The 24161-nt window shown below is 44.3% G+C and overlaps 1 protein-coding gene across 2 annotated transcripts in view; it reads left to right on the plus strand.

Annotated features, from left to right (window-relative positions):
- The window catches only part of PLXNA2 (plexin A2), a 400950-nt gene that overhangs the window by 32220 nt on the left and 344569 nt on the right, over positions 1-24161 (plus strand). For both annotated transcript variants that reach the window (XM_083508745.1, XM_083508746.1), the window contains exons 2-3: positions 11755-13031; positions 16522-16704. In XM_083508745.1, the coding sequence (XP_083364871.1) occupies positions 11844-13031; positions 16522-16704 (1371 nt within the window). In that variant the 5' untranslated portion in view covers positions 11755-11843. The remainder of the gene's footprint in view (positions 1-11754; positions 13032-16521; positions 16705-24161) is intronic.

Genomic DNA, 24161 nt, shown 5'->3' on the forward strand with positions numbered 1-24161 from the left:
GCAAATGTCCTACCATGTATTTTTCCTATAGTGTCTACGTGTCTGTCTGTCTCTCTCTCTCTCTCTCTCTCTCTCTCTCTCTCTCACACACACACACACACACACACACACACACACACTTACTCCTTGGTATCTGCTTTCATGCTGTGCTGTCATTTTGCCATTTTATCAGAGAACAAAGCTACTTAGATACTTTGGTTCTCTGTTCCAGTCAGTGGTGTTTATTACAGGTTATCATGCTCCTTTTGTACACTTGAAAAGCAGTTAGCAGCCTCAAGTGTCTTCCTTAGAGCAGGAGCACCTGAGCCACTTGATTTTGCCCTTTGGAAATGATCTTACTCCTGTAAGAAGGAGGGAGAGTTTTATTTTGTAAAACTTCACTTGGGAAATTAATGAGAGGAAATATGTGAGTGAGGTTGAGCTGAAAGGTGAGCTGGTAACCTTGCGTTCCAGTCCCATTCTGTTTCCACTCTTTAATTCATGTTCGCCTCACGGTAACTCTCCAGCTCCACTGCCGCAATCTTCCTCCTCATAATAGGAACTGTTATTTGCCTTTCATTAACACTGAGACAGATACAATGGCTGCAAATGAAAAGGCCTCCAAGAAGAGAAGGAGTCATCACTTAGCTGAACTGGCTGCCTGTTATAATTGCCCTTTCCCTCACCTCCCCCCTCCTCCATCGTGTCACTGTACCCCAGGAGAGTCTTAGTTACTTTTGAAAAACACTTGTATCTTCAGCTTCCTTGTTTGGAAGAAATGTTAGCAAACTTAAAGTGAAACTGTTCTATGGTGCTTGCCTATCCACCCTGATCAGCTCTTGATTTTGATGTGGCTTGCTTGCAGCATCTCCGCCAAGCTAAGCAGTTGGCTCCTTATCTCTCTCGCCCGGACCTAGCCACTGTGATCCACGCGACGGTCACCTCCAGCCTGGATTATTGTAACTCGCTCTACGTGGGGCTGCCCCTGAGACTGACCCAGAAACTCCAGCGGGTGCAGAATGCCGTGGCAAGACTCCTTATGGGGTCTTCGCTGTATGATCACATTCATCCAGTACTATACCAGCTGCACTGGCTCCCGGTGGAGTACAGGATCAGGTTTAAGGTGCTGGTTTTAACCTTTAAAGCCCTATACGGCCTAGGACCCTCGTACCTACGGGACCGCCTCTCCTGGTATGCCCCACAGAGGAACTTACAGTCTGCAAATAAAAACATCCTGAAGATCCCAGGCCACAGAGAGGTTAGGCTGGCCTCAACTAGAGCCAGGGCTTTCTCAGCCGCGGCTCCAATCTGGTGGAACGCTCTGTCACAAGAGACTAGGGCCCTGCGGGACCTGACATCTTTCCGCAGGGCCTGCAAGACAGAGCTGTTCCACCAGGCCTTTGGTCAGGGCGCAGCCTGACCCCCTCCTCTGGCAATCTGCACAGAATTTTGCTTAATGGTTGCCACCAATTTGATTTTAATTAACTTTTATAATGAAATGTTTTTAGAACATTGGATTATTTTGACTGTTGTTAGCCGCCCTGAGCCCAGCTTCGGCTGGGGAGGGTGGGATATAAATAAAATTTTATTATTATTATTATTATTATTATTATTATTATTATTATTATTATCTTAAATTATTTTACACTTTTTCTTTGACCCAATAGGGAACCCTTTTCTAAGATCCTAAGTGTTAGCAACTACACACGCAGACAGGCACACATACCCTTGGGTAGTTGGCTAACATTGAATTAACCCTTCAGTTGCACACTGAATGACATTTGCTGCTGCACTTCCAAGAACGTACGGGAAGCTTGCTGAATCAAACCAGTGGCCCACCTAGCCCAGCATCCTGATCTCACCATGGCCATCCAGAGCCCTATGGGAAGCCCATAAGTAGGACTTGAATACAACACCATTCTCCCCTCCTGTGATTTCCAGCAGCTGGTATTTAGAACCATGCTACCTTTGACACTGGAAGTAGGACATGGCCAGCCAGCCAGCCATACCTTACCAGCCCTATTGCAAGGATATTAACAATCCAGTAGAACTGGCTCAGCAAATTAGTACCTTAGCCAAACCACAGTGAACTACCTTCTATAATTTAGGACCTACAATCCAGATAGTGGAGCATCACCATAAGGTTTCTCAGTAGAAGAAACAGAGCCCAGACTTTCTTTTTACTAAGAAAAGTGTGTTTTGTTAGAAGAAAAGCAAAAGAAGCATCAATTTATGAGTTGGAGCAAATGGAGAAGAGGGCGGGTTGTAAAGGGGGGGAAGAAGATAAGCTGAAGTAGCAGAGAGAGAAACAGGGCTTGTTTCTTATCCTTAGTCCTCTGAGGAAAATGGAGGAAAAGGAGTTTTCAATGGTAGATTAAATTCAAAGAGTGGGAACATCAGATGTTCCCAAGCCACAGTGGGGTTTCTATTGGACAGAAGTTTGGGGTAATAGGGCACAAAGGCAGGCACCCAACTGTGAGTTTCAAGAGTCAGTGAGACAGAGTGTCTGCCAGCAAGACTGCTCTCAAAGGCACACAAAATGCAGAGGCTCAAAGGCAGTTGTACTTTAAAGAAAACAAAAGACCAGGGTGTCAACTGAAAAGGGGCCAGAGATTCCAAGACAGTGATTCCAAGACTACTTTTTCAAAAGGAGGCTGTAGATGGGTGAACTCGTACTAGGCAGAAAAATCCAGCCGTGCATGGGACTCAGTGTTGTCAGAGAGTGGCAGAGTATTTCCCTAATCCCAAGCCTGATGCTTACTGCTGATCATGCACATGCATGATTTAGTGTTATGCCTGAATATGGTGATTGTTGCTTGCCAAGGCCACTCAATGAAATCATGCTTGAGCTGAAATTAGAGCATGGGATGTCTAGTACATAACTTGTGTTCTTAACCACAGGTTGCTCCAACTGTTTGCAAATTTATTCAGCAATTCCTCTTGTGTAAAATAAAATTCTACCCTCCTACACTGTTCACTTGCATTAAGCCTCAAAGGATTTCTTTGTCTACTGGGGTCTTAGTGTCAGACGGAGGTTCAACTTAGTGGTTACAGTAAGGTTTCGGCAATGGAAGAAAATCTGTAGGCTCTTTCATTGTCAGAGATATCTATAAAGGTGTTGAATGAACCTCTGCAGATTAATCTCAACATCACTAAACATTAACTTCATGAGCCCTTTACATCTGGCATCGTTTTATGACATACAGTATTTAATAACAGAAGCAGAATTAATTCTAGTGCAGGAGAGAATCTCTTTGCTGGACTACACAGCTTATATAAGTTTGTGAAAGCTGACAAGAACATCTGCTTAAAAAAAAAACTCAACAAAATGCAAAGGAATGATAATATGTATATTATTGTGAAACCTGGAGCTCAGATGCAGGTTCCTTAAGCTAGTGTTTTCAGATAGCATACTAGAAGAATGTGATGTCTTTAGAAATTCTGCAAATTGTGGTATTTATATTTTCAGCAGCAGTTGAGTTGATCATACTCACTTGTGGATTTCAGCCTTGTAAGTTCAGAAAGTGGTATATTGATTTAAAAGTGAGTGAACTGAAAGGGAAAAGGCTTGATTAAATTACATAGCCAAGCAATCCAGAAGAAGTTTCTGAAATCTACTAAATCTCTACGGAAACAGTATATGATAATATTACTCAGCTATCCATCTAGAACTTCAAAGTATTTAAAGCATTTCAAAAGGCAATTTTAGGCACACTTACCACAAAGGTGGGTCACTTATTATTTGCATATTGCAGAAAGAAAACGAGACTGAGTGAATGGTGGTTGCCTGGTTTAATTTGTGGGTGTTTTTTTTTTGAATCAACGATTTCTTCATTCCCAGCACTACAACATTACACTAGTTCTCTACTCTTCAAGTCTTGTTAGAAAGGACAGGAGAGACCAAGTTGAACAAGTGGGGGGGGGAGTATTAATATTCCATTTCCATGCAAACATCTAACACTTTAGTACAGAGTTTGCCCGGGTCTGGTGTCAGCTGCCAAGGCCCATGATGATGTCTGCCCTAGACTTCCTGAACTGGGCAGATGGGTTTGGGAAGCCACCATTTTAAATCTTTAAGGTCTTGTTGTCAGAGTGGGCAGCCCAGTTCCTCCATAGACACTGCCCAGGCTTGCACTCCAGGGAAGTCATTTTGGTGCTGCTAACACAGCAGTTTGACTTCACCCCTGGAGGCATACTCCATTGTCTCTCAAGACAGATGGCTGCCAACAATCCCAAAGTGCATGACATAGTATCACTGCAAGGCGTTGTGGGAAATTTAAAATAGTGGCCTCCCAGCCATCTGTCACTGCCGCCAGGTAAGCCTGCAGTAGGGGTGACACAAAAGCTTTCCCAAGAACCTCCTTGTCCCTGGTTTTGCCCATGCGTCCAGAAACCCTATGGCTAGTTCTCACTGAGATGGCAAGATATTCTTGCCTAGCTTTCTTCCTGAAATGTTATTTTTGTTTGTGCTTTAAGTCATATAGGCCTACACCTACAACCTGAAATTATACAACCCAAACATAGGTTTATTTACCTCAGTGTGGACTAGGCCTCTGTGACAGCCGTTTGAAGAGTTGGACAAATCCGTGATACCATCCTTCCAACTTTATTTGTTCTCAGACTAATAGGAAACACACATCTTCACTACCAATTCCTTAAATGACCTAATTTACTCGCTGCTTCCCCAAAGTTGACTGTCTCTCCCTTACACTGCTTCTTAACCTACTTTGCATCAGAACTGCTAAGTCATGAAAATCAGGTTATTACAGAAGGCAATTTTTATCATGAAGCACTAAAACCTGTATTGTGGCTTCCTGTATTGTACCTTCAGTTCATCTCTGCTGTGTTTTTAGCCTGAGGGGCAGCTTAAAGCTACAGGTTTGAATGAGGCTTATTTGGTTCTGCAAGGAGCAATCAGATTCCGGTTGGGTTGACTCACTCCATCTTTCTAAGGAGGCTAAATAAAGTAACTAGTGCACTTCTAAAGAGGCCCATCTGTATCAGGCATTCTGTTGTGCTTAATATCTAAGCTGAAGGGTCAAAAGGCTCAAATCCCACATTATTAAAAACCATAACTTACAGCTAGAAAATATACAGTGTATTTCTTAGAAAGAAGGATAAAGCCTTTATGGCTTTTAATCTAGAAAACAAGGTAACTGAATGTAAAAGAGGGTTATCAGTGTAGAGACAATGAATATACACTCCCCCCTTCTTCTATATAACGTTAGAATTTAGGAACTCTTTGCCTGAATATGCGAGGACTTAAAACATAGGTGGGGTCTTCTCAGAGTCTTTTCACGTTTTAATGTCATATCAGTATGCCTAATTAATTTATGGGATTCACAGCTACAGTGATATGATGGTCACTAACTTAAATCCTTTTTTTGAAAAAACAAAGAAATTAGATGTCTAACTCATGGCAGATTAGCTTTCTCATAATACTAGAACCCAAGATCATTCAGGGAAGCTGATAACAAGTAATTCACACAGCACACAGATAAACTACAGCATTTGCTTCCACAAGATGTACTGGAAGTAATGAAGGGATAAGTCTATCAATAGCTATTAGTCATAATAGTTATTTTCTCCAGTATCAGAGGCTTCTTAATATCAGTTGCTCGAGACAGAGCTATTGTCCTTATGCCCTGCTTATAGGCTTCCCAGAGGCATCTGGTTGGCCGTTGTAGGAAACTGGATGCTGGGTTAGATAGGCCTTTGGCCTGATCCATCAAGGCTCATCTTATGTTCCTTTGTAAGGACTATTGAGGATGACAGCTAAATGGAACATCCATATACAGCCCCAGTATACCTCTAAGCACCAGATAATGGACACAAATGATAGGGATGGTCATTTTCATGTCTTGATTTTGTGGTTCCAAAGATATCTGCTGTCCCCTGTTGGCTATAGAAAGCTGGATGAGCAGAGCTCTCTGGTGAGATTTAACTGTGATTCCTGCATTTCAGGGGGTTAGACTAGATGACTACAGTTCTATAAGTCTATGATTCTAAGAATAATGTTTCATTTTAGTGAATAGTTAGAGATTTTCTGCAAGAGGAGAAAGGCCTGTTGTATTTTTGAATCGGCACCAACCTTCCTCTCCCTTTGTACCACCACATGTCTATTGACTGCCTCTCCCACCCTCAGAAAAGAAGAACCAGGGCTGCCTGAGTTACAGCAGCAAAAATTGTGCTCCTCCTTTGAAGTTTAAATGTTATTTTTGGCTCCTGAAACAGAAAAGCATATTTTATGGAATCCAACAGTTTGACATGCAGCAAAATATGACCGAATGGGATGCTCCTGTCCAGGGTTCCAGTCCAACCAGGCATGCCCTCTATATTCCCCCTGTCTACTGCATACCCTCCAACATTTCTCCAATGAAATTAGGGGTGTCCCATTCCAGAATGATAATTTTATTATTTATACCCCACACCTCTTACTGGGTTGTCCAAGCCACTCTGGGCAGCTTCTAACATATATGAAAACATAGTAAAACATTAAACTTTTTTAAAAAAAAAAACCCTTCCCTATACAGGGTTGCCTTCAGACAGCTTGGGGGTTGGATAACTCCATACCCTCCAACATTTCTCCAATGAAAATAGGGACATCCTAAGGAAAAGCGGGACATTCCGGGATCAAATCAGAAACTAGGATGGCTTCTCTAAATCAGGCACATCCCTGGAAAATAGGGCTACTTGGAGGGTCTGCTACTGGTTTTCAATTTCTCTAGAGCAATCAGTAAGCATGTCAGGGCCACTGAGCACACTCAGTCGTAATTAGGCTGTTCTGGAGTTATTGTACCTTAGGATTCCCCCCTCCCATTTTATGTACTTCTGCAATCCTGGAGGTACCTCCAAACATGGTGATACCTTCCTGTTGTGTGTGGATTTAGATTCAATAAAAACAGAGATATTTATATACTGTAACTGATGGCACTAAGAGAACTTTTAGTATGTATATGTATATGTATATGTATATATTCTTAGCAAGTATTTCCTCACCTGTAAAATACACTGCACATAGGATTTAGAATCTGAGGAGAGATAATTCTGGGTAATTTACTAAAAAAAGGGGGGGACAATGGGGGAGAAAAAAAGAACTGCTTTGTTTGAATGAAATATTACATGTATTGAGGACTCCTGGGTTTATGGTGGCAATAATTATAGAACAAAAGCTTCTCATTTCTTATGCTCTCTGTCCATACAATTCAGTGTAGCCAGAACTTACTTTATTCCATTAAAAAAGGAGCCCTCAAATTGTATTGAAACTGGCACTTGGATAACAAGCTTTTTGGAGCAGTTTGGTTAAAGCGTTTTCACAGGATTAAGTTAAAAGAAGTTCTGGTTCTCACTTAGCAGAAATCATCCTGTAAATAGCATTGTGTAGCTGTATTCCACAGTGTTTCAGGTAAGTAGGGAGTTCTTAGGTGAAAAGGGGATTATGAAGCATAAAGCATTTTGTCTCTCTCTTTTTTCATCCTCATGGTGTAGCTTGAGGAAGGGGGTGGTTATTTCAGAGAAGGAAAACACACAGAGACAGCTGGCTTGTAATAACTTCATATCCCGGAAGGGTGGATAAAAGGCTCTCTGATGTAAGCCTGCATCACATAACCAGTGCTTTTCTAAGGCAAGCCTCCTATTTCCTAAGGAAATCCCAACCTTATGACTCCTAATTCTACTTGACAGTTGCCAGTGTTTGAATGAAAGGGAAGGAGAGGCAGGTGGGCAGCAGAAAGGATCTCTTAAAGATCCAGCCCTTTGCCAAACAGCTTGCTTATTTCTGTCCACACAGTGTTAGTTCTATTAACTCATACAACCATCTAGGCACATCATTGCTGATTGAAAAGTGTATTACTATTACTACCATTATTATTATTTTCTTACCCACATATCACCATATGTTTCTGGGACAGGTTGCAACAATATAAAAATCTGATATTACTTATTTATTAATTAAATTTATGCCCTGCTTTTCCTCCCAAAGGATCATTTTAAAAATCAATCACAAAGGCACTCTGGTAAAGAGGCCCATCTTCAGCATATGATGAAAGCTCTACAGTGAAGGTAGCAGACATAGTGTATCTCCACCAGCAGCCTGTTTCAAACAAGCCAATGATTTGCAGCACCTGGATTTAAGCATTACTTGGCAAACACTGGCAAAAAGCTTGTTACCAGGCTGAAACCATCCTAAAACTGATTTGATGGGAGTAGATGTGTGGGCATGCAGCAGAGGCAGAAGGACTTGCAGAGGCAGCATTTTCAAAGCAAGCGCCACTAGCAGAGCTCACAAAGTGCACAAAGCATACAAGAACAATGGAATAAATTACTTCAACATCTTTTCTTCCAAAGCACTGTGATTGGGCAGCTCTGATGAAATCAGTCCCTCTGATTAGGAGCTAGACCTGTAGTCACAAAAGACCTCCTACACTCCCTATTCTGATGTTTTCTTTGTATGACAAGCTTGCAGAGAAATGCCCCCAGATTAATATGGAGCTCCTCCCTTCAGTTTGGGCATTTTGAAGAGATTGTTCTTCAGCTCAGACAAGTGCTGAATCTGTCCCCAAAAAATCCCCTGGTTTGGGCTCACCCACACTTCCATTTGCTCTGCCGCTTTCTTGCAGGAAACCCCACTCTTTACCACTGAATCGGAACAAATGATGATTGGCTTTCCATAGATTGCCATTTGTTCCAATTCATCAGTAAAGAGCATGTTTTCCAGGAAAAAGCTGCAGGGCAAATGTAAAACCATTCAGACCCATGCCTAGAAAGTGCAGGAAAGCCAGAAAACTACTCAGACCCATGCTTTCTAGGCACTGGACAAAGAGAAGTGTGGACGAACCCTATGGGGATTTGTCCAAATCCAAAACACATCCCTATTAATGTAGAATCTTGATTCAGAGCAGGAGATGGCCAAAAGAAAGAGAGAAGGGAGGGCTCACCAAACATCATCTCCAGCCCTAGGTTGAATTTCCCTGTGGATCCACAATAGAAAAAAAGGTGCCTCATCCTTGGTGTATATGCATCTTTAAATGCACGTGCTCCAAAAGTCTGATTAGCCCCCCTTTCCAATAGGCATCAATATGTGTGCTAAAAGATGAAAATATTACTTCCATCCCTCACATATCTGCTGCACAAACACTGGCATAATACTGATGCTTCCAATCACAACATATAGCATGGCTCCTCCTTTAGGTTACCTGAAATAGATGCTTTGAGCACTGTGTACACCAAAATCCAAGGGCTTCAGTGTGGTAAGTGGATGTCCAAAACTACTTGAATGAGAGCCACAGCAATTGCAGACTTTGTGTAAACAGCACTTTGCCTTGTCTGAGTCCATTGAGTGCTTTTGTTGGAAAAGAGAATTGCAGCTGCTGAACTCGACCCCCTTGCAATGAATGTTCTTTCAGACAGGTACTATGCACAGCTGATGGGCAGCGTACAGATCAAAAAAGGGACAGAAGCCGGTATTGAAAAGAGCATACAGCTGCTGCCTGCCAGAACCAATCAAAGGCTGCCCTGCTGTGATAACAAAGAGCAGGGGTTGAGCTGCTCCTAGTCAGGGTGAGTGTCAGCTAGCTGAAAAGAGAGGAGGTGGCAGAATTGGGAGATTCCACAAGGCTTCAGCGCAGTGTTCAATGCTACGGAGGTTGTCACTGACAGAAACCCTAGGATACTGTTTACAAGAGGAGCAAATAGCTTTCAAACAAAGCACTTCACTCATATCTGACTAGCGGCAGGAAAACCTTTCTTTTTACAGAGGCTCCTTCAGTATCTCTCAGAAGCTCATCCCCAACATTTGATTTAAGCTCCCTGACTTGCCTGGTTCAGTGTTATTCAGTCTTATGTTTCTGAAGCATTAAAGACAGAAAAAGCAAATAAGAACAGGGGAGTATATTAAGGAGCTTAAAACACACACACCCCAGTGGTGTCAGCTCAACTATTGGACTGGATTTGATTGATTATATTTCTATGCCGCTTTTCATTCAAATGAATCCCAAAGTGGCTTACAAACAATAAATAACAATAATGTGATAGAACATAATAGAACATCACAAATACAGCATATATCATATGGAATAATTGGATGAAGCCATGAAAGGGGTGCCCCAGTGATGCATAGTGACAAAATACTTTATGCTTGTTCTAGATGGACAATTCACCTGGCCTAGGGAGTGATGCGATGGTCAGGGAATGTCAGATAGCAACCGGACACAGTCTGCAACTACTTTCAGTTTAAGCACAGCTATTATCAAAGGTGGGGCAGTAAAGTGGGAGAGAGGCAAGAAAAGAATGAGCATGGTAAGAGGGGAAAGGCTTTGGTTTTGTTGAGAGGCAACTTCAGTGCTTCTTTCCACGTGGCCCATTTATGGGAAAGGAGCAGAATGTGAAAGGTCCCATATTCAGGTCCAAGCATCTCCAATTGAAAGAGCCCAGGCAGGATGGCAAGGAAAGATGCCCACCTGATAACCTGAAAAGCTAATCCCAGGAAGAGTAGATGGTACCAAGCTGTGTCAACCAATGCTGTGTCTTGAAAGAAGCAGCTTCATTACATAATGTCTGTATGATTGTGTCTGTGTGGGAGAAGGCCAAAGAAAATATGTAGCGGCAGCCATGGGGAGAGTAAAGGTTACATGGTTATCTTCTAGGTAACTTTACTTCAGCTGAACCTAGTATCTAAAGAAATATGGTGCTCAGATGCATGGCTTGTTCAATCCATGCTCTTACTAACTAGACATTTTCAATAGATGTGCAAACTTTGCACTTTTTCTTCTGCAGAAAATGATATGCCAAATAATAATTTTGCACCAGTCTTCTTGATCAAGACAGTTCTCTCCTCACTTCTTGCTTTGCACAATGAACAGACATGAAAATGCTCTGGTATCGCTTTCTAATAGCCCAAGGCCCTGTCTGCACTTTCCCCTGCTGCCCCTCCATGCAAGAGGAGAGACATGGCAACACATTGTACCTTACAAAGCAGATATTCCCCACGAACATCACTTTCCATCTCAAAGCAGACCCCCAGTGGTATCTATGAAGTGAACCATCAGGCATTCACTAAGGTTATAAATGAAAGCTCACACTGCAGTAAGTTGAATTCATGTCTCCTGGGACTCTTTGTCTTCAGCCAGGGGTCAAAATTCCCAGCATGGTTGCATACTGGTGAGTGGCTGAGGCCACTTGATGCAGATTATGCAAGCAGGCATGGAGCCAGCCCTCTGTGGGCTTGCCAATTACAGAAGGTGCAGACACAGCCTAAGGCACCACAATGCCTGTGCATGTGAGGAATGTAGAAACAAACAGGAGGTGCTGCAGACATGTAAGCCATCTCTTCCTGATATTTCTTTCTCTTTAATTACATTGTAACCCTCATGGATTTCACAGAGAGGAAACCCTTCTTATTCACCTGTCAATTCAACACCTTGTCATAAGCCCCCCTCCCAGCCAAGGTTCTTAGATCTGATGCCTGGGTAGGTGAACTGTCTGCAAAATACTTGTCTTTGGGCTGAGATTGATTATTCCCTCCTGCAGCTGAATGAACTCATGACTCAGAGCATATTATGAGCAGTTAAACTGCGTAACAATTAATGCACAGAGGCGGAACAGAGTGCTAAAGCCTGCAGTGTTTACCCAAATGGGAACGCTGTTCATGGGTTTAGAGATGTCCTCTTTTGATCTCAAGGAGTTTTAGTGAGTGGGTAGAGGAGTGTTTAAATTCTTTCTACATGATATTTTAGGTCTAATCTCCCCTCTTCTGTTTTTTTTCTCTTTTTTCTATAGAATCATGTGAGAAACACTGCTGTGGCAAGAGAGACACACGGGGAGTTTTGAGGTTCACACTCCCTTTCCTCCTCACTCTCCACCACAGAATGGAACAGAGAAAGATCTGGCCTCGGATATGGGACTCCGAAGACTCATCGGTGGCCTTGGTGTTTCTTTGCCTGGTTTTATTTTCATGGAACGCCACTAGCACTCCCGTCTATAATACCTTCCACTCTGAGAACCGTGATTGGACTTTCAACCATCTGACTGTCCATCAGGCCACTGGAGCAGTCTATGTGGGAGCCATCAATCGGGTTTACAAGCTGTCTGGAAACTTGACCATCTTGGTTGCTCACAAGACAGGACCAGAGGAGGACAACAAGTCCTGCTACCCACCACTCATAGTGCAGCCCTGCACTGAGATCCTAACACTGACTAACAATGTGAACAAGCTGCTGATAATTGATTACACAGAAAATAGGCTGTTGGCCTGTGGGAGCCTCTACCAAGGAGTCTGCAAGCTGCTGCGATTGGATGATCTCTTCATCCTGGTGGAACCATCGCACAAGAAGGAGCACTATCTTTCCAGTGTTAACAAAACTGGCACTATGTATGGAGTTATAGTTCGCTCTGAGGGTGAGGATGGGAAGCTTTTCATTGGTACAGCAGTAGATGGCAAGCAGGATTACTTCCCCACTCTCTCCAGCCGGAAGCTGCCACGTGACCCAGAGTCATCAGCTATGTTGGATTATGAACTTCACAGTGACTTTGTTTCATCACTCATAAAAATCCCTTCAGACACACTGGCCTTGGTTTCACACTTTGACATCTTTTATATCTATGGATTTTCCAGTGGCAACTTTGTATATTTTCTGACTGTCCAGCCAGAGACTCCTGAGGGTGTCTCCATCAACTCAGCTAGCGATCTCTTCTACACATCTCGAATTGTGCGTCTCTGCAAGGATGACCCCAAGTTCCACTCCTATGTTTCTCTGCCATTTGGTTGTGTCAAAGGTGATGTGGAATATCGCCTCCTACAGGCAGCCTACCTTTCCAAGCCCGGGGAGGTGCTGGCCAGGTCCCTCAATATCACTGCCCAGGATGATGTCCTTTTTGCCATTTTCTCCAAGGGACAAAAGCAGTATCACCAGCCCCCTGATGACTCAGCTCTTTGCATCTTTCCCATCCGTGCTATCAATGCCCAAATTAAGGAGCGCTTACAGTCTTGCTACCAAGGGGAAGGCAACCTGGAACTCAACTGGCTGCTTGGGAAAGATGTTCAGTGTACCAAGGCGGTAAGAATGTTCACAGTATTTCACCTAGATTTCCTGCAGAAGAATAGAAAATATTGTAGTGAGCAATATTGAGTAGCAACAGAAATTCTAGGGTGTAAAAACTGGTTTCTGATATCCTTCATAGGAACTTGGAGAACATCTCTTGAAGAATTGTTGCCTTCTAATTAATAATATAATGATTATTTTGGTTCAAGTAGGTTCAAATCATTGGCTTCCTCTATGACCTTGAGCAAGTTCTGTTTTCTCATACTCGTATGGAAAATAAGAACACCAATAATGATGTATCAGCCTCAGCAGGACATTGGGAGGGATAACTAGTTATGGAAAATCTTTTTAAAAAACATTTGCCATTTATCAGCATTCCTGCATAAAGCAGAGCTATAATCGAGTTATTTCTGCCATTGCTCCCCAAGTATCAAACTGAGAAATAGAATCCATTCATTAATCACAATGGAAAGGCAAATTCTTTTATGGCCAAGAGTTGTTCTTCTGTTATAGTAATGGAGGGCAAAACTAAGATGTAGCTGATTTGGTAGATTCCATTTCTTCTTGAAATCTGGTCTGAAGCCAAACCTGAAAGTGCAGCAAAGAAGCACCCTTCCTCCCTGAGCAGGAAGGTTTCATGCAAACAAGCCTGAAAGATTAATGGCCAATTTCAGTTGCACATTTTGGTCTTCTTGGATATTGATTAATGTAGCTGGCCCACTTGGATAAGTGCAGAAGATCCAAGACAGAGAAAAATCAATTTATTCTGTAGCTTATTGTGGCAAATAAAAGAAACTGGGGTGTTAAGAGACATCCCATTTAATGTGTACATTCATGCAGCTAGTTGTGCCAGGGTAATTAAAACATTGTTAAGACAAGGTTCCTTAATTTCACTGGAGCTAGATAGTCATCCTGTTTGGTCACACTCATCATAGACAGAAGATGCTATGTAGCATTCACTTGTTATTCAGGATCTTCATTTTAAAAAATGCTCAAAGTTTTTATAGAGGGGGGGGTCTCTTAACATTTATTGCAGAGGTGAGGAACCTCAAACCTGGAGGGCCAGTTGCAGCCCTCCAAGCTGCTCTGTCTGGCCCTTAGGACCCTCCCCAGGCCATTGCTCTCACCACCACTGCTTTGAACCAGCCCTTTAGCATTTTTGCCTGGCTGGAAAGTGTCCTTGAATTCTCATAATGCTTCTTGCTTGCCTGGATATGGAATAGTAAGAGGTTTGTGACACTGTGTAGATACAAGGGTACTATACAGAGGTAAGATTTACACCGGTTGTTCTATCCACATTTGCCTATTTCCTGGCATGTGCCTCCCCCAACCAAAAAAAGATTGCCCAGAAGGCAATGTGGCCCTTGGAATGGGCTATGCTCCTGATTTATATGGGGGGAGGGAAACGATAGACAAAAGTGCCAGCTTATGAGGCCGATGGGGAGGGGCGCAATGTTGCACAAGCGACATCCTGACATTGCACACGTGATGTCAGGACATTGGGAGGAGCCAGAGGAGGAGCCAGATGCAGCAGCTGCACTGTTCACTGACTGGTGGCTCCTCCTGGCACCACCACTGGTGGGAGGTTGTTTCGACCCTCCTTCCCCTCCATGGCAGGAGGAAGAGAAGGCGCTTCTGTGGTTTTTAGGCATGGGGAGCCCCGGCCCCGATCCCAAAAATGTAAGGGTTCCCAAAAGTGCTTGGCCTCCTGGAGCTGATTGCAGTTCACCGGGTGCTTTGTGGTGCTCTCTTAAAAGCAAACTGTTACGGTAATTCTTGTCATTAAAGCTGGATTGTGTGGAGATGACTGCATGAGAGAAGGAACCAAACACATAGAGAAAATCAGTTTCTTTTCTCCCTTCAGACTTTCTCTGGCTGTTTTTGATCCTATTCTACTAACAGCTGAATCTTTTTCTTTCTTTTGACAAGTGGGGAAAATGATATAGCCAATTTCAGCCATCACCCCTCTGCCATGTCATTTGCAGAGGAAGAGCAGAATGAAGAGCTCTGTGTCTGAATGAGGAAAGTCCAGTGTACTAAGGATGGTACTAAATTCAATTCAAGGCTGATAAAATGGCTTAGGAGTTAGCTCTCTGCTTGGCTGGCTTCCTGGGTCTGCTGAACTGTGGAAGCAAAAATGCTAACAGGTGATGGAATAGGGGAATAAGAGTGGGGTGCATTTCAGGAAGCAATGCATCCTAAGGACTTTGAATAGCATTTTGCTTAGGTCTATGTATACTAGCAGCTAGTGAAAAGACAACAAAGCTTTGAGGGTCAGTTTAGAGCTAGGGTGGAGAACCTGTGGGGAACTTCCAGGTATTGTTGGATTATATCTCCCATCAGCTCCTGTCAACATAGCCAATGTTCAGGGAACATGGGAGTTGTAGTCTTTCAACATCTCGAGAACCACAGGTTCTCACCCCTGTGGTTATGATGTTTCAAGGTGTGTGCAAGGCCTCCTCTTCTCAATGAAGGTAGGGAAATTATGAAACACAGAGGAATGTGAGTGATCAAACCTTTCCTTGGGGAAAAGCTATAGCTCAGAGGTAGAGCATCTGCATTGGTTTAGGGCTGGGGATATTCCCTCTATGAAATTCTGGAGAGCTATGCCAGCCACTGTAGACAATGCTGAGCTAAACAGGCCAGTGGTCTGACTCAGTATAAGGAATCTTTGTTCCTTAGGTCCAAAGTCTGCAAAATGTAATTGAGACACCAATGGAAATGATATATGCAGTTGTGTGCATATGCACATGTACACAAGTGTACTTCTGCAAAGGGTTTTGTAAAACATGTTCTGAGGATGCCACCATGAACCGAATCTTCCAGGCAAGTCTTATAAGAGATCTAAAAAGGATCTGGTCTCAGATTTTGGAATGCTGCCTTGGGCCCAGCTGAACAAAGATTTGTTATACGCTAGATGTTGTTCACAGTTCAAGAAGGACACTGACAAACTGGAACGTGTCCAGAGGAGGGCAACCAAAATGGTCAAAGGCCTGGAAACGATGCCTTATGAGGAACGGCTAAGGGAGCTGGGCATGTTTAGCCTGGAGAAGAGGAGGTTAAGGGGTGATATGATAGCCATGTTCAAATATATAAAAGGATGTCATATAGAGGAGGGAGAAAGGTTGTTTTCTGCTGCTCCAGAGAAGCGGACACGGAGCAATGGATCCAAACTACAAGAAAGAAGATTCCACCTAAACATTAGGAAGAACTTCCTGACAGTAAGAGCTGTTCGACAGTGGAATTTGCTGCCAAGGAGTGTGGTGGAGTCTCCTCCTTTGGAGGTCTTTAAGCAGAGGCTTGACAACCATATGTCAGGAGTGCTCTGATGGTGTTTCCTGCTTGGCAGGGGGTTGGACTCGATGGCCCTTGTGGTCTATTCCAACTCTATGATTCTATGATTCTTGTCAGGTGTTGCTTAGGGAGGCTTAGCCTTATGAAGGTTGCTTTGTCTCCACTTTCTTGCCTGTCATCCACACTCACCAAAATGCCTTCTCCCTTTCAGCCAGTCCCAATAGATGACAACTTCTGTGGGTTGGACATTAACCAGCCACTGGGAGGTTCCATACCAGTAGAAGGGGTGACTCTTTACACATCCAGCCGCGATCGGATGACTTCTGTCACTTCATATGTCTACAATGGCTACAGTGTGGTGTTTGTGGGCACCAAGAGCGGCAAGCTGAAGAAAGTAAGTTTGTTCTTTTGGCTCTGGGGAGCTCAGACCATGTCTCTTCTTTTCTCTGTCTTTTGCTGGAGAGTATAGCTGGCTTCCAATAGTTGTAGAGGCCAGTTTACTGATAAGTATAAATGTAATTTGAAAATAAAAAGGGTACACTTGAAACCATCAGACAGGTAAGTGTAATTTGTATTTGCTGTCAGTTATGCTCTAAAGTCAAAGCCCAACCATTAAAAGCACTACAGAGATACAAAAGCCACTAGAAATGTAAAGACTCTCACACATGCACAGATTCTTGTGGGGGTCTCATTGCTTTACAAAGGGAAAAAAAGTAGATTTTATCATTCTCCTGGGGGGGATGCAATTCAATATACCTGAGACTGCATGGTCTGCTTAATAACCACTTTCTCCCACAGTTCCATGTAGCTGTAAGAGGCACATCTGGATGTTTAGCTGTTCAGTTCATAAGGATTGCCTTAGACCAGTGTTTCCCAACCACTGTTCCGCGGCACACTAGTGTGCCGCGAGATGTTGCCTGGTGTGCCGCGGGAAAAATTAAAAAATTCGAAAGATTTTTTTTTTAAAAAGTCAAATTTTCGATTGGGGCGCCGTCACTAGATGACCCCTGGGGTTCCCTCCCTCCCTCCCGCTCTGCGCCTCCCTCCTCCTCCTCCTCCTCTGGGGAGGCCCTTCCTGGCTCTCGGCCAAGGCTTGGCGGCTGCCACTCACTCACTCGCTCGCCCACCCGTCCCTCCATCCCTGCACCCGGCCTCTCCCCCTCCGTCCCCGGCGCGGGGGCTGCCGGGATCCGTAGTCCCCTCGCCCTTGGGCTCCGCGCCCGCGCGGGGTGCGCGAACTACGTTTCCCAGCGTGGCCTGGCGGGCCGGGCGTTTTGTTTGAAGCGCTCTTCTCCCGGTCATGGAATGAGCGCAGCGGCGGCGGCCGGGCGGGCAGGGGTTCTTCCGCGCAGACCCCGCGCAGCCTGCCTGCGCCCCCGTGGAGATCGGGCGGCAGGATGGAGCCCGGGGATCCCCGCGGAGGCGGAGCGGCGGAGGCGGAGGCTGCCCCCCAGGTAGGGCTGTGTCGGGGGGGGGTTATTTTTGCAATGCTGCATCCGTGCCGGAGGGGACGCATCGGAACGCGGGGAGACCCCTTGGCGGGCGTGCAAGGCAATGCATGCGTGCAGGCGTTGCATGGAGTGCAGTGCAATGCAATGGCAACGCGGCGCCCTGCATGCATGCATGCAACTTCCACCGGCGCTCCGGACTTGGCAGGTGAGGGGGGTCCCCAGTGGGCGGCAGAGAGAGCCGGGAGGGCGAAGGGGAGCCGGGGGGAGCAGCGCTGCTCCCCGAGCCGAGCCCGGGGGGAAACTTCGGCGTCGTTGCGCCGGGTGTTGGAAGCGGAGGCTGGCGGGGGCCCCTCACCTGCAAAACATGGTCGCCTCTCATATATTTTGTGCATTGCATTCATCGCCCGCTTTCTCCTCCAAGGAGCTCCCGGGGGCGCGCGTGGTTCTCCCCGTGTTATCCTCGCAACAACAGCCCTGCGAGGTGGGTCAGGCGAGTAGCCCAAGGGAGCACCCAGGGATTGTCCTGGCCAGGTGGGGTGATTTGAACCCTGCTCTCTGCCCGGTCTTCGTCCTCATTTAGCCCCCACATGTGCATGACTGTGCATGACTGAGGTTTTCCCCCCTCGTCTTGGCTATGGTGTGAGTCTGTGCTGTTAATTAATGGGGTTCTGCCTTCGGAGAAGATGAGCCAGCCCTCAAGGAGGTGATTATGTAATCTGCTAGCAATTCATGTCCCTCCCGGCGTGACGCTGCGCGCTGACGTCACGGGGCTGTAATGGTGGTGTGCCTCGAGATTTTTTTCATGAAACAAGTGTGCCTTTGCTCAAAAAAGGTTGGGAAACACTGCCTTAGACAATACGCAAGGCATCCAAAATTGTTTGCACTTGTTTCTTGAAGAAATGTGTTCTTTCACATAGAAATGTGGTTCTTTACTGGTTGCTTAGGAAGCAAGAAACTGTCCAAAAACTGTCTTCATTTGGAGCGAGTGAAAGGGCATCCTTTCCAGAGTGTCTGTTTAGTGATGGTAGGGCAGAGCAGTGAACATGGATTTTAACAGTACTAGATGGTGCCCATCATTTACGTTCTCTTGCTGGCTTTTTCCCCCACTGTTAACGTAGACTTCTGGAATATAAATGTTCGTGGGATTGGATTCTGCTCTTCTTAAGTCACCCCGAAGGTTATTGTGATCAAAGACCTTAGTGGGACAGGATTCATGTGTCATGTTTGCTCAGTTCATTGTGGCTGTGCTTCAAGGTGGGCTGTGCAGTGTGGCTGGCTGGCTGGCTCCCTCAATGAGTGTGGTTGGATGTCCTGGAAGAAAAGGGGGATATTTGCTACAGTAGGAAGCTCCAGTAGTAAATGGAGGAGGGAAATAGTGCAAACCTGTGCATTGACATCAGTTAGCTGGCTTTTAAGTCTGAAAGAATTTGGCACAGCGTGCAAAACACCTGGTGTTTTAAGGTATTCAATATTAAAATCACACTTGGGTAGTTTAACAGTTATGCCACTACCAAGAATTAATGTGTTGCACTGTATTTGAGGCTCATCCATTTATTCATGGCCACAGATTTGCACTGAGAACTGATCTTTAATCTCTTTTGGAATACTATCTGTATGTTTACCAAAGCCTGGTGAGCAGGCACTCTTGATAGCACTCCTACTGTTTGCTAGTAAAAGTCCTGCTTGGACTGGACAATATCTCTTCTCTCTGTTGAGAAGGGAGCGGGTTAACTGGCAGTGGTAGCCTCTTGGGCAGCCCATAGCCTGAGGTAAGCTTTGCTTTTCTGAATGTAGTCTTGCCTCTCACCTTCCACCCTTCTTACTGACCTCTGTGTGATAGATTGACTTCATTAGATAACATTCCTTCCTGTTTGCATCACAGAGGAAAGGCTACTTGCCCGAGGCAAAGAAATATTCCAGATTCCTTTTGCCCTTAAAGAAAAGCCTTGTTTTGTGGAACTTAGGAGTCAGTGATTAAGTTGGACTTTCCATTCCATATATCCATGTCAAAGCTCATTGCTAAATTAGCGTCAGCAGTCTCCAAATACATTGATCCATTCCTTTCCATTGAATAATAACAAAGCTGGTGATTTTGACCTGTCCGGGGGAGGTACCAGTTTTCATTTAGAACGGACAGAAAGCAGCCTGGTACCTGTGCATAAAAATGCAATGTAGTACAATATACCAGTGGGGCAACTTTTTTATTATATTATATGAATAAAATAGCCCACCATTCTGCGGAAGAGCTCAGAGTGGCACACATGATTCTCTCCCTTCCCCATTTTATTCTCACAGCAACCAGTAGGTTAGGCTGAGGTATGGCCACTGCTTCAAGCTCACCCAGCATGGCTTTATGGCTGGGTGGGTATTTAAACTGTGGTCACCTAGGTTCTCATCCAAGGGTGGAATTTAACAAAGCATTCCAGACAAGTGGTACATGGAAGCAATCTCATACTGACAAATGATAAACTGGCCATTCAGGGCAGTGCAATCCCATGCATATTTACTCCAAACCTGGGAGGCCACTGGATAACCTTAGGCTGGTCACCATCTCTCAGCCTAACGTACTTCATAGGATTGTTTATTGAGAGGATAAAATTGGGACAGAAGAACCATTTGCACCACCTTGAGCAACTTGGAGGAAAGGCAAGATAAAACTATATTAATAAATAATAAGTTCTACCATGATCAATGGGTCTTGTTCCCATATAATTATGTATTCATGTTTACTCATAAGTAAGTGTTAATTAGGCCGCAATCCTATGCACATTTATCTGCGAATAAGCCTTGTTGAAGGTGGTAAGACACTTCTCAGTATTCATGTGTAGTACCTGGCTGCTTGAAATCCAGGGCAGGAAATGGTTTATCACTCTATAATTGCTTCCTTTGCTTCCAGTACTGCACTTAGTACAGACTCCAGTAGACTACTAGCAGCATTGTACTCTGTGAGCTATTGGCCTAACCCACTATATAAATGACCCCCCCCCCATTCATCTGTAGCTTTGAACCCCGCATTCCAGGATAACATATTGCAAAGATACCCTAGATGAGTAGACAGTGGGTGGTGAGTGCGTTGTACTGCATTAGTGGCTGGGGAAGGCCTAGCTTTAAAGGCACTTAAAGCAAGCAGCTTGTGCTTGCATGTTAGCTGTTTAATATACCAAGTAGAATTGTGTCCCATTAATTATGTAGGATTACTAAAGGAATGCTCTTTCCGGGTTGGTTTAATCCCCGATGGCATTTATGTAGTGGAGGCCTTTTAAACATCTACGATTCTGATGCAGAGTAGATCTATATATGGTGTTTGGCTTTACTGCAGTCACAGAGTAGAAAAAAGAGAGGGAATGGGTTTTTGTGTTTATGCCTCCTGTGTTCCAGAGGTCTGCAAACATTTGCTGGGAATTTAGATTAAATCTCTGGTTAATTTATCCCAAACATATACTGAAACTAATCCTTCATGGCGTTTAAAAGATGATATTATTTGTAGTGCTGTTTAATACTATTATTATGTAACAGAATTCTCCATCATGCATGCCTGATCTGAAGTTGCTTCATTTTACTATTCCACTAAAATTGCCAGCCATCCAGCAAGAGGGATTGGGTTGACAAAGAGTCATCACAGAGGATTAGTTGATGCGTCCTAGAACCTGACTATTCTTACTCCGTAATGGTTTTAGCTTTACGGGTGCATCGTGCTTTACATACCTTCCAGTTTTTGATACTGTGCAGTAGATAAGACAGCGGAACTATCAACATTCTGTAGGGTGGGAAGTGGTGCACTAAGGGCATCCTTAGTCACATTCATACATAGTGGGCAATCTATCCCAGAGTGAGAGGACTCACCTCAGAGAAGTTGGGTCAGCTGCATTGGTTCATTGCAAACTTGCCAGCCTTGCTGGTACACTTACAGATAGGCCTGCCTTACTCTTTTATCCAACCAATCCATCACATGGATTCTCCAACCAATCCATCACATGGAAGCGAATTGAACATCCGAGTGTTAAGTGGGACAACAGCAGCTCCGTTGTTGGGCTGAAAGCTCTGTGTGCTTTTAGTAATGGCAGCTGGTGAGGCAATGGTAGTAAGACAACACAGTCACTAAGTACCACCGAGGGGGAGGATTCATAGTTCAGGAGCAGAGTATGTGTTATTCTTTAAGCGATCAGGTAGACCTTTCTGCCTGAGACCTTGGAGAACTGTTGCTGGCCAGAGTGGGCAGTACTGGGCGAGCCAGACAAACACTCTGACCTTGTAAAAGACAATATTCCTCTATTCTGTGAAGTGGACCCTGGTCACCTTGGCTGCTGTTTAGTGGTGGCTAATCTCCACTCCAGAACACCAGATACAACTACCATTTAGGCCAGGGGTCAGCCAACTTTTTCAGCAGGGGGCTGGTCTACCATCCCTCAGACCTTGTGGGGGACCGGACTATATTTTGAAAAAAGAGGAAGAATGAATTCATATGCCCCACAAATAATCCAGAGATGCATTTTAAATAAAAGCACACATTCTACTCGTATAAAAACATGCTGATTCCTGGACTATCCGAGGGACAGATTGAGAAGGTGATTGGGCCAGATCCAGCCCCTGGGCCTTAGTTTGCCTACCCATGATTTAGGCATTTCCTTCCTCTCTCTTTATGCAAGGTAGAATTTCAAATTTAATATATCAGTCACCATGATAGGAGCTTGAAAAAAGGTGAATTACTAGCCTGTAGTGTTTCTACTTTGGATTATTACTTTGTTCATGGGGGGGGGGGACACCCTCTGTATATCAATCTGATTTTACAGGGCAGTTGACAATCATGTAAAAAAAGTAAATTGAAAGGGGGGGAGGCATCTCTTATCACCTTTCTAAATGAAATCACATACTCTCCCCTAGTTTGTTGCGGGTAATCAGTCTGACAACTGTGGGCAGATGGAGGTGCCCCAGGTAAGTCAGAAAACTAGATCTCAGGGCTATTGTGCTAGTTGATTTTATCTTTGTTATAGAAAAAGTGGAAAGGTTATCATCTTGGACTAGGACTAGTCAGCCAGCCTACCTTATGGGGTTGTTATGAGGGGAAGAACCATGAAGACCACCTTGAGCTCCTTGGAGGAAAGGAAGGAGATAAATGTAATTAATTAAATAATTCATCAGATGAAGAGGGAGCTAGTTGGGAAGAATTGCAAAGGGCATCCCAGAAAAATCAGACAGTGTTGGTAAAGTTTGTTTTGGCTGAGCATATCTTTTTACAACTTTGTGTTTTATTGATATTAATGACCTTCATGTGTCTCTGATCTTAGGGCTGTGACCGCTTTATTCATTGCCCTTCATAAGACATTGGTTACTCTGCAGGTGGGGGGGTGGAGTTTCCTCCAGGGTTGCTAGCAGCAATTTTGGAAAATCTAGAAGGCTTTCAAGAAATTGTGTTTACACAGGGGGGAAAAGACAGGCTGTTAACAATGGATGGGACACTAACCTGCTATTGAAAGCAATAACACTTTGCCATAGCATTCAGGGGATGGAATGCTCCCTACCTCAGTTTCCTGCTAGTAACACAATTGTCTGCCTGCCTTAAAGCATTGTGGAGGAGAAGTGCATTGTAAAATCTAAACACAATTTACAGGGTCACCACTTTGATTACCAGTCTGAGCCAATGGGGGTGAAAAGCCAGGAATCCTGATTGTATAGCAAGCCACCTCATAGCTATTACTCGAAGTCTCCAGATGAATGATTTTCCCTCCCTTTCTTTTTGCCCTGTGGGGATTTCCCTGCTAGAAAAAAGTCAGGATGCTGAATGTATCATTTTTCTAAATTTATCTGCATGTCCTCTGAGGATTCATTATTGGAAACATTACATTCCTTTGGTGGTGTGCTATTTCCTATTAGCTAATTAGCCCATTCCTGTGAAACTCTTTGGACTAGTCTGTCTCTTTTTCTCTGAGGATTTCAGTGTTGCAAGGACCCCAGTACCGCAGAAGAGCTGGAGAGATTCCTTATTTCTGGCTACATCACAAACCTGCTGGGTCTCTATATTGCTTTTGCAAATACTGAGTGAATACTCTTAACCTCAAGTACAGAATATTACAGCTTAACAGTCAGGAATATAGGATTAGACTGTTAGACCAGGAGACCAGGGTTCAAATCCTCACTCAGCCAAGAAGTTCACTGGGTAATCATGAGCCAATCACTGTCTTTCAGCCTAACCTACCTCAAAGGGTTGTTGTGAGAATAAAATAAGGAGTGGGGAGAGCCATGCATACCACCTTGAGTTCATTTAGGTAAAAGTGGGACCTAAGTGAAATTGTGTGTGTGTGTGTGTGTGTGTGTGTGTGTGTGTGTGTACACACACACACACAGAGAGAGAGAGAGAGAGAGAGAGAGAGAGAGAGACTGACAACAGCACAGGCTGTGCATA

This window comes from Podarcis liolepis (genome assembly GCF_965112155.1).
Source record: "Podarcis liolepis genome assembly, chromosome: 6".
NCBI lineage: Eukaryota > Metazoa > Chordata > Lepidosauria > Squamata > Lacertidae > Podarcis > Podarcis liolepis.